The 16,894-nt window shown below is 49.2% G+C and overlaps 1 protein-coding gene across 6 annotated transcripts in view; it reads right to left on the bottom strand.

Annotated features, from left to right (window-relative positions):
* Nucleotides 1–16,894, bottom strand: part of Fam53b (family with sequence similarity 53 member B) — a 120,036-nt gene that overhangs the window by 36,822 nt on the left and 66,320 nt on the right. For all 6 annotated transcript variants that reach the window (XM_026781561.1, XM_013347897.2, XM_026781565.1 and 3 more), the window contains exon 4: nucleotides 7,865–8,643. In XM_026781561.1, coding sequence (XP_026637362.1) covers nucleotides 7,865–8,643 — 779 coding nt within the window. The remainder of the gene's footprint in view (nucleotides 1–7,864; nucleotides 8,644–16,894) is intronic.

The raw sequence follows: 16,894 nt of genomic DNA on the forward strand, positions 1-16,894 counted from the left end.
GAGAGAGAGAGAGAGAGAGAGAGAGAGAGAGAGAGAGAGAGAGACCTTCTCAACATAGCCCTGGCTGTCCTAAAACTCACCAAGTAGATCAGGCTGGCCTCAAACTGAGAGATCCAAGTTTGAATCTGCCCCTGAGTGTTGGGATTAAAGGTGTATGCCACCACTCCCAGATCATCTACTCTGTTTTTTGAGACTGAGGCTCACTGCATTTGCCAGTGGGACCAGGATCTGCCTGTCCCCACCTCCCTAGTACTACCCTACCTCCTAGACAGGGATACTAAGGTATGGAATGGTGGCATATATTGCCCAGAATGAAGACCTGGCTGCCCCAGAAATAGGGCTCCAGCAGGAAACGGGTCCTACCTACCTCCTGCCTCTGTAGCCTCAGTGCTTCAGCTCATACACAACCTAGGAACAACAGAGATTCTCTACAGCCTCCTCTCAGGCCTCTTGGTAAACTAGTCATGTGACAGTAACAACAGCTCACAGGTCTTTTCTGTGGCCTCCTCTGGCCAGCCTGGAGCTGCCCTGGGGAGTGCTGAGCCCTCAGCAGGAAAGGCTGTTTTCCTTCTGTCCATAGACTGTGGCCCCTAGAAGAAGAGGCTCACAGGACTCTGTGCCAGCACCATGCAGGCCTGGTGAGCCAAAGGTGCTCCGGGTTTGATCAGGAAGCTCCAGGAGCTCGCATCTGGCGAACTGTCCCAGGGAAGAAGAGGCACCCACTCCCAAGAGTCCTGGAGCCCCCAGAGCACCACTGCCTCTCAAGCGAGGCACGGAAAATCACCAAGTGGCATGTGAAGCTGCCTCCCTGGCATAGTCCCAGGAGAACTCCTATTTTTTTTTCTCTTCCCCAGGAGATCAAAGCTATTATGTCAACATTTGGGCCCTGATCTGAGTGACCGAGAGTAGACCGCTTATGCAACCTAAAGACTGAGCCTGGGAACAAGGAGGAATTCAAGTGTCTGAGGAGGCTTTTCCTAAAACACGGACTCCCCCCTCCAAGGTGCTATGGTACTGTGGACACACACCTATCTCTGAGAGAAAAGAAAGCCATGGGACAGGTATTCCAAACACAGTCCGTTCCACAGTTGGGAGGGCTTGGCCTACCAGCAACACATACCCAGCAGGCTGACCAGAGTTGCAAAGTAGCTCTACCAGGGGAGCTGATCCATGGGCACAGGAGAAAAGTGCAGGCTCCTCAGCTGCAGCAGCTTCTTTCTGGAATTTCTTTTTCTTGGAATTTGCACATATTCATGTGTATTAGCAATACATGTATGTTTAAAAATGCACACAGCTGTGTGTGTGCAGCCCAGAGGAAGGCACTGAGTGCCCTCTGTGACTTTCCGTTTCATTTTTATTTCTTTTTTGACTGATTGGTTTACATGTATGAGTGTTTTGCTTACATGAATGTCTGGGTACCGCATGCACACCTGGTGCCCACAGAGGTCAGAAGAGGGCATGGGATCCCTTGGAACTTGAGTCATAGACAACTCTGAGCCGCCGTGTGGGTGCTGGGAATCAAACCCAGGTCCTCTACAAGAACAAGTGTTCTTAACCACTGGGCCAACTCTCCAGGCCTCCACCTCCTATTTTTCAGCTAGGCTGGCAGTCTCTGTCCCTCCCCCACCCAGCTGGAGTTACAGGTGTGCACAAGACCGCACTCTGTTCTTTCCATGGGTGCTGTGATCTGTAAGCATGCACTCTTAACCACTAAGCCATTTCACGGTCCCTCGGCTCTCTTTCCTATAAAACTGTGTTGTTGAAAACTACATGCTGGATCCACAAGTACATGACCTCTCTCTGGTCTCCTGAGAAAAAGCAATTGCTAATTCCATTTCACAGACATAGAGGGTCCAGTGGATGCCAAGGGTGCAGAGCTCAGACCAGCAACGGCAGGGTGGGCTTTGTCTTCACTTTGATTTGGCACTTCCTTCATTTCAAACAACCCAGAGCTCCACCCCAGCCTGCACTCCGTGCTGCAGATGTTCCAACCCTAAAGTCCTCTCCCTACCATCAGTACAGCTTCCCATCTAAGCAGCAAGGCCGATGGGGGACCAAGGAGTAGGCAAGCCACAGGTGAGGCAGAGGACACTGAAAGAGTAGACAAGGGAAGGCCACAAAGACTTAGGCCAGCCAGGCCTACAGCCAGGGATCTGGCCGAGCAAATGACAGGCTGACCCACAACTGCCAAGACTGCCTGAATAAGAAGTCACATCCGGCAGCACGAAGAGCCACTCCACATGCTGACTAGAAGAGCCTGCCCCTGTTAATGGCAGCTCTACCGGTACACAAAGCAGAGAAGAGGCTGGCTGGAGGGAGCATCATCCAAGGGTGACTCTGCCCAGCCAAGAGCCAGGAGTCATCACTGAGCATCTGTTACAACCCCCGCTGTCTGCAGCAGCAGCTCCTCAGGCGGCACAGTCCTGTGGACCCCACTCCACCAGGCCCTCTGAACTCATGGGCAGGACCCCAGCTCCCCTAACATATGCCAGCATGCTTGTTTCTAACTCGTGCTCTTTCCTGCCCCACAGCACCCCAGCCAGCTTTCAGGAGTTTCTCAAACATCTGCTAACACAACAGTTGCTGCCTGTTCTGGGGCCTCCTCGGGGAGCTTGAGGATGCAGCGTGTGGGCAGCTGCAATCAATCAAACCTCTGTTTCGGCATCCTGAGCCCTCCCTGTGAATGTCTTGCTTCTGTTTGAAGCTCTGTTGAAAAATATAATTTGTTTTCTCTTTCAAACTGACCAGCCTGGAGGGAAAAACACAGCACCCAGGGGCATAGCATTCATGAGCAATCTTATTAATTGTTGCTTTTCTGAAGTCTCTGCTCACACACATGATCCATGTCTAAAATGGTCGTGCGTAACTCAGTACTTGCTGGGAGACAGGCAATGTCTGGTGGTCAGGCCGGGTTTCAAATGAAGCAGTAACTATCAATGCCAGGGAAAGTCCTGCTGCTAAGCAGTTCTCATGCTCAGCTCAGTCCTGCCCTAAGTTGCTATACACTGGCACTATGGAAACAGGAGGCTCGGCTGCATGGAACACCACAGGCAACAGGAACCTCAGACCACTTGAGGCGGAAAGCATGGGAGATCCAGAGGACCAGATCCAGACAGGACTGGACCACATGGACTCCCATGCGGCCTTTGAACGGCTCACATCACAGAGTAGAGACCATAACTAAAAGTACAGGGAAGGTGTCCAGAGTACTCCTTCCTACGATCAGCCCCTCCCAGATTCAGATGGCGGTGTCACCTGCGGTCTCATCTGGCATCCCTGGCCACAATCCTAACACTGGGATTTTAAGAAGATGTGAGCAAAGACAATCGGAAAGCTTTTTTTTTTTTTTTTTTTTTTTTTTTACTGTATTTCACCTTCACTGCTGAGAGGGACAAGGGCCATTGCTGCTGCTAAGACAGCTGTTCCCCAGGGATGTGACAGGAGATGGAGTGGCTGTGGGCTCCAAGGATATTCAGCCTCAGTTTCAAGAGTGTTTGCCGGGCATGGGGAGAGAATGCTCACATATGGCCAACTTCCAGGGGAGGCGGATGAATCCTATTCTGTCACCATTTCATCACCCTCGGCTCGCAACAGGGAGCTGAACAGGCACACTGACGGCCAGCAACAGCCTCCTTGCCGTTTACAAGAGAAAAGAACGGAGTAAGAGGAGGAACACACACGGGACGGAAAATGGCTAAGACAGAAAGCGGCACTAGGACAGGAGGAGGCAGAAAACCAGTATCTATAATAGAAGACAGACCACCCCTGGGAACACTCAGCACGTGTGTATCTATCTGCCCTTGCTATTGCTCACACTTCTTCCCTGGCCCTGCCAAGCGCAATAGTGAACTGTGCATGTCGGCACTCTGTGTGCGAGACAGTACGCTGGGTAACACTGCTGTTGTGTGCACGCATATATGGCTAGAGACGCAAATCTCTAGATCATACAAAAACACACGGAAGGACACAGAGACACAGGCACACGCATTCATGAACACTGTAAGATACATTGTGTTGGTAGACCCCCAGTTGCTGTCTGAGCTCACTGAAAAGCTACCTGGGAAATGTGGTTACCCCCACCCACTTCAGAGAGTGTATCTCAAAGGGTGTTCTACAAGATGACCTGTGGGTGGACGGTCTCCCTGGCCCCAACTCAGTGTCAGGGAAAAGAAGAGGAAAATGATACAAAAGTAAAAACATTATGTCCTTTAGAACAGTCAGAAGGTGAACCATGAACTGAGGATGTAGCTCAGAGCAAGAGTGCTTGCCAAGCATGCACAAAGACCCGGGTTTGATTCCCAGCAACACGGTTTGGGGGGTGAGGGGAGAGGAAAGTAAACCATTTCCAAAAGGGGTTACCATCCCTCATCCCATGATACAAAGGTGCCTGCATTGGGAATGGGAAGTTGGAAGCTCATGCAGAGAGATCAGAAACTTCACCTAGCTGCCTCCCTGACTTAATGTTTTGCTACCCGCTGCTTCTGTCTGTTACTAGCTATTTATCCTTTTACTTTGATTTGCTATGTACTATTAAATTCACTCATTTAAAACCGAAAACATGGCTATCCTAGAGCATTCTCCAGATTACATAGAACACACACACATATTATATACAAACTGGTTATTTGCCTAACTCCCCCCACAGCCCTGTGTTCGTTGTGGACCTGCTTACATAGTAATGTTAAGCAAACTGCCAAGGGCTCCAGCACGTCATAACCCTTTTTCTGGAGGCCTTTTGATTTGTCAATGCCCCTCCTACATATGGATACAGAAGTAACTACTCTATCCAAAAAGGGTCTGCAGGTCTAGGAACCAGCAAAATCTCAGTCCTCTCAGGAGATGTAACACTGACTTCTACCAGAGAGTGTGCCCATGGCACATGCTCCTGCTAAATCCAGGGCAAGGAAGACTGGGCCTCAGAGCATCCACCTCAGGGCTCTCTGCCCTCTCCTGCTGTCTGACTCTCAGAGCTCATTCTGACCCGGTTTCTTTTCTCCTGGCAGATTAGAGAGCACTGACTCCCAGCAGCTGCATAAAGGCCATAGGAAGCCCCACAAGCCCACACCCTCAGGGTCTACTCTGGGCCCCAAGGGGCCCCCTGGAGGGACTTGGTTTATTAGAACACCAGCTGCTCCAAAGGTCTAACCAAAAAGACACTTTGTACCTTTATCTAAAGTGTTCAGACACCTGGTCCCAGACACCACGTGCCTTTAAAGATGTTCCTTTAGAGGAACACACAAGTAGAGCGAATATACCAACCAAGATCAAAGACCTATGAAGCAAGCTGGGAGGCAGCTCAGGAAAGAGAGGGCTGCACCAATCCTGGGGCCACGCCTGTCCTACAGAAACATAAAATCACCTAACGTTCTTCCTCCACCCACGCGCAGACTTTGTACTCTTCTCAGCTGAAAACGTCCAGGGAAACCACAGCGTGAAAGGCTGCCATTCCACCTCAACCATCCGCTGGCCACGTGTGTGGGTCTCTCCACCAACCACGGGCCTGCCTGTTTGGAACCCAGGCTCAGGACCCTACAATGTCCTGGCTGAGTCCAGGACTCCTTTTAAAGATCTGTTGGGGTGTTTTGCCTGTATGTATGTATGTATGTATGTATGTATGTATGTATGTATGTATGTATGTATGTACGTGTATCACATGCATACTTGGTGCCCCTGGAGGCTAGAGAGGACATCAGATCCCTTGGAACTGAACTTATGGGCAGTTTTGTGTATGTGGGTACAAGAGGCAAACCTGTGTCCTCTGCGAGAACAGCAAATGCACTTAACCACCGAGCCATCTCTCGGGGCCCCTAATCCGGAACTCTTTACAAACACATGAGGATGGTCTCAGCCCTGATTATCAGGCCCCTTGGCAAGTAAGGGCCACCTCCTGAGACCATATACTACTGCATGGGAGCCAAAGCAGGCAGAACCACAGAGTCCCATGGAAAGACGGCTGGCCAGAGAGAGATGCTTGGTGGAACTCCATCCTCAGGGCCTGACCTCTGGCGATATAGCGTGCACATTCTTCCCAAGGGACTCTCTCCTTTCCCTGTGCCTTGTCCCACCACTGGGACACTCATGGCCAAGGAGCTACCCAAGGTGGACCGGCTGAACCAGGGTGGCCTTCTTAGGCTCCAGTGAACCTTCCTGGCTATCAAAGGCCTGCCTGGAACGGATGAGGCAATCCATACACATGGGCACAGCCCCACCGAGCAATATATTTTTAAACAGTTTCTACACACATGAGACCAGAAAATGTCTTCAGTGATGCAGCTTGTGGCCAGTGAAATCTAGTAGCACGTGTAAGCTGGTTTTATTACCTCACTAGCTTATTCACCAATACAACTTGGCCTAGCAAAGTTAACTGAGGCTGTGAGTACCCTGAACCCAGGGCTCTGTTTCCTGCAGAAGTCCCTGAATGCTGTCCCCCTTTAACCTACTTCAGTCTATCTGGAGATGGAAACTTCCTCTCAGTAACCAACACACACGTTCAGTTACTGTCCAGTGAGTAAGCCAGGAAGATCTGCCAGGAGGAAGGGCCTCTGTTGGAACCAAGATGGAAGACATGGAAGCTGGACATGGGAGGAGCCAGGAGTTCTGTCCCAAGTCAATCCATAGGCAACAGGAGTGGCACAAGCATACCACTAACTTGTCCCCAGTTGTCCTGTGCGGGGCCTGGGCTAATCTGTAAAGGTGGCTCAAAACTGTGAACTTTGAGGCCACCCAGATAGATACCTGTACCTTGTTTTCAGTGGGGGACTGACAGGCTTGGAGAATGAAAGAAACCATGGCTTTCTTGAAAGTAGGCGGTTCCACGGGGCAGGGACCAGTGTGGAGAACCTAAGACTGCTTACTGCCTACACCTGTCTGGTGCAGAACAGTCACCATGAGCCTGCCTGCCCTGGATCTGCCCATGGTCTGAAGAATGTGGCCAACCCTGCTGAGCCCACTCCCCCACTAGCAAATAGATCGTCATTTCCTCAAACCAAGCAGTAACCAATGTTTTTATACAGAACACCAAAAATTCATTACAGCACTGAGCAAGAGGCCTCCTGGATGGACACACAGCCGACAGGACCATGTTTTGACCACCACAGTCATCCATCCTAGAGTTTATGGTCACAAGAACCAATGTCACACCATAGGTGTCACCATCTTCATCATATCCTAAGACCTCTATAGTAAGAACCAATCAATGCAGCCAGCCCTCACTTAGCCTCTGACCCTGCCCTGATGGTGGTGTCTAACACCAAGACCATCTCATTCAGATCGATACCCAGGAGAAGTGCTGGCAAGACAAAGAGGACAAAGACAGGGCAACAGGAGCACATGGGAGAGGCTCCTCCTGTACCAAGGACAGCTGCAGAGGTGGCACAGAGGGTACTGATGGCAATTTCTAGGTAGTCTAAAGATTTGACGGTTTAATCAAAGGGACTGATCCCTTCCTACCTTTCCTAAAGTCATTAACTCATGGCCCTGATCTAGGGATCAGCATTATCTGGGCGATACTGAACACTGGTGTGTGGGCTCCAGGACAAGAGGTACCAGCAAAGGGCCAGATGAGGATTAATTAGTGTTTGGTCACACTGGACTCCCAGCCAATGCCTGCCTCTCACCATCTGTCTGCTCCTGTTCCACTGACAATGAGTTTTAACAAGATAAGAGCTCGCCTCATTTTAAGTGGAGAGAACCAGATACTTAAGAAAAAGAACTTAAAAAGATTTTTTTTTTTTTTTTTGGATAGTACTTTCAAAACAAGGAAACTGAGTCCCAAACATTTCTAAAAGTGGCTGGACTGGGACTAGAAGTCCCAGAGAGCAGCGACTTGCTTCTGGAGACTCTTCTAGGCCAGTGGGACACTTACCTGCGCCATTTTGGCAAGGTCTAGAGAAGGCCTTTGCTCCTGCACTTCGTCAGGACGCCGCCGTTTCACACCGATCTTCTTGTCGTTAAGGACGCACGGCTGGGAGCGGCTGCGGGCAAGTCCACTGGAGCGTCTTGCCAGCTCTGGCGTTGAGGCAGGTGTGCTGTTGGCTGAGGGGGGACAGTATTCTGGGAAGGAGAACTGCTCGTGTGAGCAAGAGAGGGACCGCTGCAGGTCCAGCCGGCCCCCTCCCACAGGGTGTGGGTCGGGGCTCCAGGTATCGCCCACCCGTCCACAGGGAGCTGAACCTGGTGCTCCTTGGCAGGGCTGTCCCCCAAAGGGCTGGTGTAGGCTTGACTGGTGGCACGGTGAGGAGAGCCCATTGGCCCGAGCAGGGAGGCTGAAGCTGGAGCTCCGCTGCATGGGGCTGACACCGTTGGAGTAGCGCTGGACGCTGCCCCCACTGTAGCAGCGTCTCTTCTCCACAGGAGTCCAGACTTTGGACCCCAAGGGCCGCCATGACGTCCGGCAGCTGGACATCTCATCAGAGAAGGACAGGGACCGGCACTGGCGTTTGCTGGGGGGAGCTGAGGGGTTCCCGTTGTGGTCGCTGATGCTGAGGTCTTTGATTAAGCTGGTCACTGCACAGGCAGTCACCGCCTCCTGGTGCCAGAGGGAGCCATCCTGACACTTTTCAGGCAGACATTCCCAGATGCTGGCGCTTGGCTGGTCAATCTGAAGAGGGCATTTTCTGTCCAGGTCTCGCCATCTGTCATTTTCTGGTGCATAAATACAAAGAGAAAACAGGATCTGAGAGGCCTTCCCAACACCCTATGTTCCTCTACCAACAGCCTGTTTGCTATGTAGTACTTTGGCACCAGAAAGGCTCTCATAAATCAGTCAGTTCAACCTTACTTTACAGACGGAAACTGAGGCCCAGAGGAATGAGGCCCAACATGCTGAATTGGAAGCAGAACACGTCCTTGGGTCCAGACTCATTCCTGGGGTTCCTGATCCAGATTTCCTCCCAACATCCCAGGATGGAGGCTTGTCCTGAGTCCTGCCCTGGTCGGGGGCAGAGTCAGGGGAGCAGTGTAAGCCAGCATATGGCGGAAGACCACAACCAACACTGAATCTTGGCCACTTCAGATGGTCAAGGTCAAGGTGGGGCTGGAATACCGATAATTTAGCTCATCTGAATTCCATCATCAAAACGTCTGCTCATAAAAGATACGGAATCTTTTACTGACGCCTTCCACCAAAATATCCAACAATATCAGCATTGACACCAGGGGCCAACCACAGAAACTTTCTTCATAGTCATTTCATTTCTTGCTGAAACTGAGATATATGAAGCATTTGAAATGAACAAGAGTAACACTTAGAGCTGGGCGGTGGTGGCACACTCACTCGGGAGGCAGAGGCAGGAGGATCTCTGTGAGTTCAAGGCCAGCCTGGTCTACAGAGCAAATTCTAAGGACAGCCAGGGCTACACAGAGAAACCCTGTCTCAAAAAAACCAAAACAAACCAAACAACAAAAAATTAAAAAAAAAACAAATAAAAAGGCCATTCAACTCTGTTCCAACACATGAATCCATGGGCTGGTCCAACTGTGGGATGCTGCTCAATCTTACCTTGAACTACAATTTCAGTAAAATCATAAGAATAAATTAATGTTTCTCTCCTATAGAATCAGGAGCTATGCTGGGAATTTTAGGAGACACAAAGCTCAATCTGGCAAAGTTCCTGTCCTCAGATTTACAATACAAAAGCAAAGATCAGAAACACGTGCCGTCGGGAGTTACCTGTCTGACTCTGAAAATCTGTGTCTGAGCACTACTGGCAAACATGACAGCTTGAGTCAGGCGGTCAGTGGAACGAGAAACACTAGACAGTGCTGGAAATGGCACGCAGTAGGCAGCTACATGTCCCCACTGACACCCACAGCCAGGCAAATCACTCACTGAGCGTCCTTTTTTGGAACATGACATCCACACAGCATCCTGTATGAAGGATCACCCTGGCCCAGGGCAGGCAATACAGCTCTATGACACAGTGAAAACTCAGGCCAATCTGATACTGGCCCTGCCTCAAGAGGCTTATGGTGCAGGAAAATGTACTATGTTTCAAAAGACTGCTCTATCCTAGGTGATGCACACTTCAGGTAGCAAGGAATGTGAAATGAGCTCCCTCCCCAGCACCGCTCTGTTGCCTCTTCCAGGCAGGATGCTACCCTATACTCTAGGGCCTTGAGCCTGTGGCAAACCTCCTGCCTCAGCTTCCAAAGTGATGGAATTAGATAGGAGACACCATGACCACACCTGGCTTACAGGGGTCACTTCTCTCAAAGGTCACTGAGAAACACCTGGACTGAACGTCACCCAAACGTCACCTAATCACCAGGTGAAGGGATAAACAATTCAGCCCAAAAGGGTGTGTCCCAGAGCCAAAGGAAGGCAAACCAAGGCTAGACATAAAGTTCCTTCTTCCCAGACTCTCAGGACTCTGCTAAGCTATGAGACAGGTGGCCTGAGGGGGCTGCAGCCTGGGCAAACGACACAGGACTACCCAGGGCTATAAACACCAAGAGTCTCAGCAGCTAGAGAGACAGAGGAAAAGACTACTGGAAGTTTAGCTGGACAGCTGGGAACAGCAGGACTGAACATCCAAAGACCTCAACTCAGAATCTTCCCCACCCTGACGAAGGCAGCTCTGATACCTACTCTTCTCGGTGAATTTGATAAATTACTTTCAAATATAAAAGTTATTCCCCAAAAAAGGCTTTTTGCAAGCTGCTTATATTGTTCAAGTATGCTTTCATTACCCGTGGAAAACATTCCCTTCCAGTATTCCGCTCCTTTTGAGTGTTCTCCCTTTCCCCAAGTGTGATGTGTGTATTTATATGTGGTGAGCGTATGGGTGTGTGTGTATGTGGTGTGTGTTTCTGCATACTGTGTGTATGTGTGCGTGGTGTGTATGCATGTATGTTTGGGTGGTGTATATGTGGTGGATATAAACGTGTTCGTATGGTATGTTTGTATGGTGTTTATTTGTGTGATGTGTTGTGTTTGCATGGGGTGTGTGTTTGTGTACTTTGTGGGTGGTATGTGTGCATGTGTACATGCATGTGTGTGTGTGTAAACCAGAGTAGAACAACCTCAGATATTAGTCCTCCCATCTTGTTTGAGACAGCATCTCTCTTGCTCACTGATGTGTATGTCAGACTAGCTAGTCAGTGACCTTCCAGAGTCTCCTGTGAGGGGCCACTGAGACTACCAACATGAGCTCCTCTAGGTCTTGGACTTGACCTAGTGCTAGGACTTGCATAGTGCACGCTTCACCCACTGGCCCATCTCCCCTGCTCAATGTTTACCATTCTTTGAAAACAGTTTTAGCTTGACATTAGTTCCGTGAACAAAAATAATGAATTCAAAACAGAGGAAATATAAACTAAACTTGGCATGGTAAATATAAATCCAGCTTAATTCCAAGAAGTTGAGACAGGAGGATCACTTTGAATGCAAGGTTAGCCTGAGCTACAGAACGAGAAGAAATACAAACTGACACGGACTGAGTCATGGCTGTCTATTATGGAAAGAGAAAAGCAATCCTAAGAAAATGTGAAAATCAAGTAAAAATGGTTAACAAATTGGTAAGTATAATTAAAATGTCCTACAACAGGTGGCCGATTAAACAGATTACAAGATAATAACACACAGCATGTAACAGTGCAGCTAATGGCGTGGGGAAAGGCCAGTGATATTGCTAAAGAAGCTTCGTATAAAGCCCTATGATTCCTATTTAGTAAAATTCAGAGTGTGCTACACATGCACTAAAAATAAACAGACCAAAATGTTAATGGCTGATCCTCAGGTGGCTGGCTAATTTATGCTTTTTTTAGCTTTGTTTTCCTTGTCTGCACACTTCCTAGGAGAAGCTGGACTAACAAGCATGTGAGAACTGCGGCTGCTATGCCCACAGAGCTGGGCTCTGCCTTAGCTCTGGAAGGGAGCCTCTCTAGAACCAGGGCCCAAACCTCATCTTCCTCTAGGTTCTCTCCTCCGGGTTTTCAGGAAGTTGCTGGAACCAACTTCCCTTTGAGGCCAAGACGCTGAAAACACCACAAGGCTCAGGAGTGTGGTAGAGGCCGAGGAAGAAACCAGTGGGCCTATCCACAGGACACCGAAAGACCAAGATGGCACCACAGCTGGTGCTTGGGAGCCCGGGACACAAAACAGAATGTGTCTCAGTCAAACGCAGAGAAAGAGAAGCCATCAGTTTAGAAGAGGTTGGTCCCATCTACGGAGGGATTTCACTTGCTTTTCATATCGCTGGACTACCACCTCTGAGGTACAGCCCAGGGAGGCTCTTTGGGGTCCTTCCCAGAGTGTAGCGCACAGCAGACCTGGCAGAGAGTGGGAGGACAGGAAGGAGGAGAGGGTACAAAATGAGGCGGTGGGTGTTTACTTGCGGTTTCTTGTCACTGTCCTTAACACAAGCAGGTTCCATCTGGCTATGCCAGAAACCCGCGGCCTACCGAGCCATGGACTGGCTACACAGGAAACAGGCAGGCAGCTAGGTAGGGTCGAGCGAAAGCTATTTTGAACAAGGAAAGCATGCTGCTAGCGGGTATTAATAGCAGCATGTGGCGTGGCCACTTGTCCTGCCCGCAGCACAGATTCTAGCGGTTCCTAGCTTTATCACTTTGAAAAGTACAATATAAAAAAGTAAAAACAACCAAAGCTATGTTTAGCTCTCATGTTTCCACCCTTCACTCAGGGTCCAGAAAGCAATCTGTTGGGTCAGGTCACCAGACAAAAGAACAGGAATAGAAGCTGATTTTTGATGGCAAACTGCCCTATGTGTGAAGCCCGAACGTTCCAGAGCACAAAGGGCTCTGAAGAGAAGATAGCAGGTGCCCCCACCCTGCCATTCAACATCACTTCTGCATAAACAACTGGAAGGCTTTCCAAAGTGACAAAGGCCAAGGATATGGAGGGGCCACTGAGCAATGGTCACTTGATATGGCTAGAAAGGGCACGGCCCTTGGTTTGACTCTCAGCTCTGCACTCAGAGAAGATGCAGGCCCAGCAAAGCACCCAGAGCAGTCTCTCAGAAGTGGCAGCCGTCAGTGTAATTCTGAGAGGACAGCACCAAAAAACATGCTTGTATTTGGGACCCGATCTTCCGCACCTCGTACCAATGTCTGTAGACTCAGGCCAAAAAGGGAACCAATATTTTCTATTCTAGGATTTTCTAGGATATGGGTCCAGGATTGCCTGCTGGACAATGAAGGGAGGAGGTGGAACTGGGAGGTGGGGAGTAGAGATGCAGAGCCCTGGTCGCTACGAATTTGATTCGTAAGCTTGAAGCTGGTAGGTTTGATTTGCTGCTGCTTTGGGCAATCAGAGGACGGCAAACCTATAGAAAAGGATCTCTTTGCTTTTCAAATCCTTGAAAATCCATGTTTCACAGGCCAAGTAGGAACTTTCTGGGTTTCTGCCCCAAACGACACACAGCCAACATTATGCCATCCCTATTGTATCAACTGTCAGAAGGATCTTAAAAAGCTCCTCAGTGTTCCCAGGGCATTCATGTTCACAAGTTTGAAATGTATATAATGGTGAGAATGTGTCAATGCGCATGCGTGTGTGTGTGTGTTTGTGTAACGACAGCACATCACCTTGTCTATGGATGGGAGGATAAGCTACACAGACATAAATAGACCCTGGGCCCAGCTCTCCCACAAGTGAACCACAAGACCAAAGTCCCTTCCAAAGCTCGAGGACTGAGCCTGAAGTTTCTGAACAGTTAGTTACCCCCTGAGATGAGGAAACGGACCCCAAATCCACACTTGCAGAACCCAGTCCTGCTGCCCTGACCAGAAAGCAGAGGCTGCTGGATGCACAGATCTTGAGTTGTAAGACAGAAAAGCACTTGAAGGAACACAAATAGCATTTGACCTCAAATGTTCTTGTTTCCATTTCAGGACTTAAACTGGGAAATTCCCAGGGGCCCATATTCTTGAGGGACTATATGACTTCTTATGTTCAAAAGACAGAGGAGGCTTACAGCCTTGGAGATCTCAGTGCTGTGTTTCCGATACTCTCTTAAAATGACATAACCAGATCACAATGTGGTTTCTAGAATAGCTCAAGTAGTCACACACTGACCCAACAGGCCGGATTCTCGCAGCCTTCAAGGCCAGGGAGCGAGCCCCAAGCCTGACCTGGGGCTGACTCATTCCTGGGTTTCATACCTGTCTACTCGTACTGACAGTGAGGTATGTTCATGCATCCCCGCTTCCCCCAGGCTGTGGTGTGCTAACCTGGCCTCAGGGCTGCAAGGACATCTGTTCTCAGCAGAAGCTCACCAACCTTTGAAAGAACTGGCGTCTTTCTGAAGGCAGCTTTGCTAAACTGATCTTTTGATAAGAACATTGAAGGAGAAGCTAAGCAATAACTTGAGCTTCCCCACAAGGTCTCATCTGGTTAGTTGCTTGGTGTAGGTTGTTTTTAAAGACAGATTCTCACTCTACAGCTCAGGCTGACTTGAAACTTGCTGTGTTACCCAGGCTGGATTTGAATTTGCTGCAATCTTCTTGTCTTAGTTTTTCAGATGATGGGATTACAGCCCTTGTGTATGGCTCTTCTCGTCTGATCTTAATGTTTAGAGCCTGTGTCACTAGAATGGAAACTTACTAGTTGCTGAGTCAGGAAGAAAGGCTCCTGGGCCTCTCTGCTTTAGCCTCTGGCCCACCATGCTTTAGGGACTATGGTACAAGACACCAAGTTCTTTCACAAGGACCTCACACAGACAAAGTGTTAGGATGGCTGAAGGTGACATCTGGGGAAACAGGGGCTCTGAAAGAAGGGACAAAGATCAGGGTGCAGAAAGGCTACCAGGGGTAGCCGGGCGATGGTGGCGCACGCCTTTAATCCCAGCACTCAGGAGGCAGAGGCAGGCGGATCTCTGTGAGTTCGAGACCAGCCTGGTCTACAGAGCTAGTTCCAGGACAGGCTCCAAAGCCACAGAGAAACCCTGTCTCGAAAAACCAAAAAAAAAAAAAAAAGAAAGAAAGGCTACCAGGGCCTTTGCTTCACCAGTAGGACAGGGACTGCAAACGGCAGCTGTCATGGCTTGTGGCAAGCCTGTAGTCGTGGAAGAAAAAAAATATGGGCCAGTGGGCCTACTAAGATAGAAAACTGCACCAGGCTGAACGTCGAAGGCACAGATCTCTGTTTCCTCATCTATACAAGGTGGTGTGGAGTGGAGTCCTGACAACGGACCCTCTCAACTCCTCCACTTCACCCCCAAGCTCCCAGGAGCACGTGCGAATGTGGGGGAAGCAAGTATTCTCCACAGCAGCAAAATCCAAAGGGACGGAGAGGCCAAGTTGGTCCCCTCATTTTTTTTTTCATTCCTTCCTGTTTGGGGTATATTACAGCACATGTGAGATGGGTGGTTCCCGAAGCCACGCACACAAGGCCAGGTGCCTCTGTATTAGAGGAGGGAACTGGCAGGGAGGGCAGCTCTTCAGGAAACTGTCAACAGATGCATTACCTACCAAAATGACAAAGAACACCAACATGCTCCCTAAGCAACGGCAATCCCTGCACTGGTGAAACTGGGCTTCAGAACAGTGCCATGTGTCCGCTAGGCACACCCAGTTGGCAAACAGCAGAGCCCAGACCTAACACGCTGCGACCAGGATAGGCTGTTCCTGACTTGCCCACTGCCCTTCTTTCTCCACTGAGAGGCCAGCACCCAGAGATAATGCAGGAGCCGTTCTCTGGCCATTCCCTGGCCTTGGCACCACTATGGCCCCTCCCTCACCTTCGTGAGAAGGCAGGAGGCGTTTTTTTTTTTCAGTCGTCACCACAAACAGCTATCGTGTGCCCATTCCATCCCATCTACTTCCACTCTGGACTTTATCCCACATACACTGTCTGGAAGCAATAAAAGGTACATGGAAGAACTGAAAGCATTCTGTGTGGATTTAAAAATCACATACATATGTAACCACAACAAAGATAGATTTAAAATGTAAAGAGTTATTTTTTTAAGCAGACACATGTACTTGTATGTAGATGTACTTTTTTCCACTGGAAACAAATTGTTTGCTAGTCTGTATTAGCTCGTGAGCAATTTCTTCTAGGAGGCCCTGGCTCAAGGATCACATTCAAAACGGCACAAAAACCTGGGCTGAGTGGCTCTGGTATTGTGATTGGTGTTTTCCAGTTTGTTTTGGTCGTTCGACTGCGATGGAAATTGTCTGGCCCCGGATGCCAGCAACTCCACGCAGGTACAATCACAGGCCACTTGCAGATCAACTGGGGCTGAGTTAAGGGACCCAAGCCTGATGAATCTCAACGTGAAATCTCTTTAGCCCTCTGCGGCTCAACACGGCCAACTGGTTTCCCGAGGAACTCCGTTCAGAGAGTGCCCCCGGGAACAACCCTTTTATGTTCAGAGTAGACGTTAACAGCCGAGTAATTAAACACTGAAAGCAAAGGCTTATAATTAAAATGCTGACAAACCTGAACCAGAGTGGCACAAGTCGGGCCGCTATAATGTTTTTACAATTCCTTTTTATACATAATGTATGATCCTTCTGCTCAAGTTTCCTCTATGTTCCTTGCCTGTGAAATAATTTACATTAATAAATAATTTATTACCATAACTCCTGAAGTAATTATGGGTTTTCATCCTTTTTTTTTTTTAAGCATATGAATTGTTTTGTTCTCTGTCCACTGACTTGTATTTACAAGATTTTTCCTAGTGGCCTTCTGGGAATAATTGATGTTGCCTTCGCTGTCTCACATTTTATGTGATTTCTAATCTCCCGGCTGTGGTGAGAAAGATGGAATGTGTGGTATCTACTCTCCTGATGAAAGAAGGCTCATTTAGCGGCTGGGATTAGGCAAAGGTAATGAATGGGGCCTGTACTCACCCATTTGCCCTGTTTCATAGAAAGAGAGGGGGGTGAAGGAAAGGGAGGGGAAGGGAAGGGAGGGGAAGGGAAGGGA

This window comes from Microtus ochrogaster, chromosome 8, assembly GCF_000317375.1.
Source record: "Microtus ochrogaster isolate Prairie Vole_2 chromosome 8, MicOch1.0, whole genome shotgun sequence".
Classification (NCBI taxonomy): Eukaryota; Metazoa; Chordata; class Mammalia; order Rodentia; family Cricetidae; genus Microtus; species Microtus ochrogaster.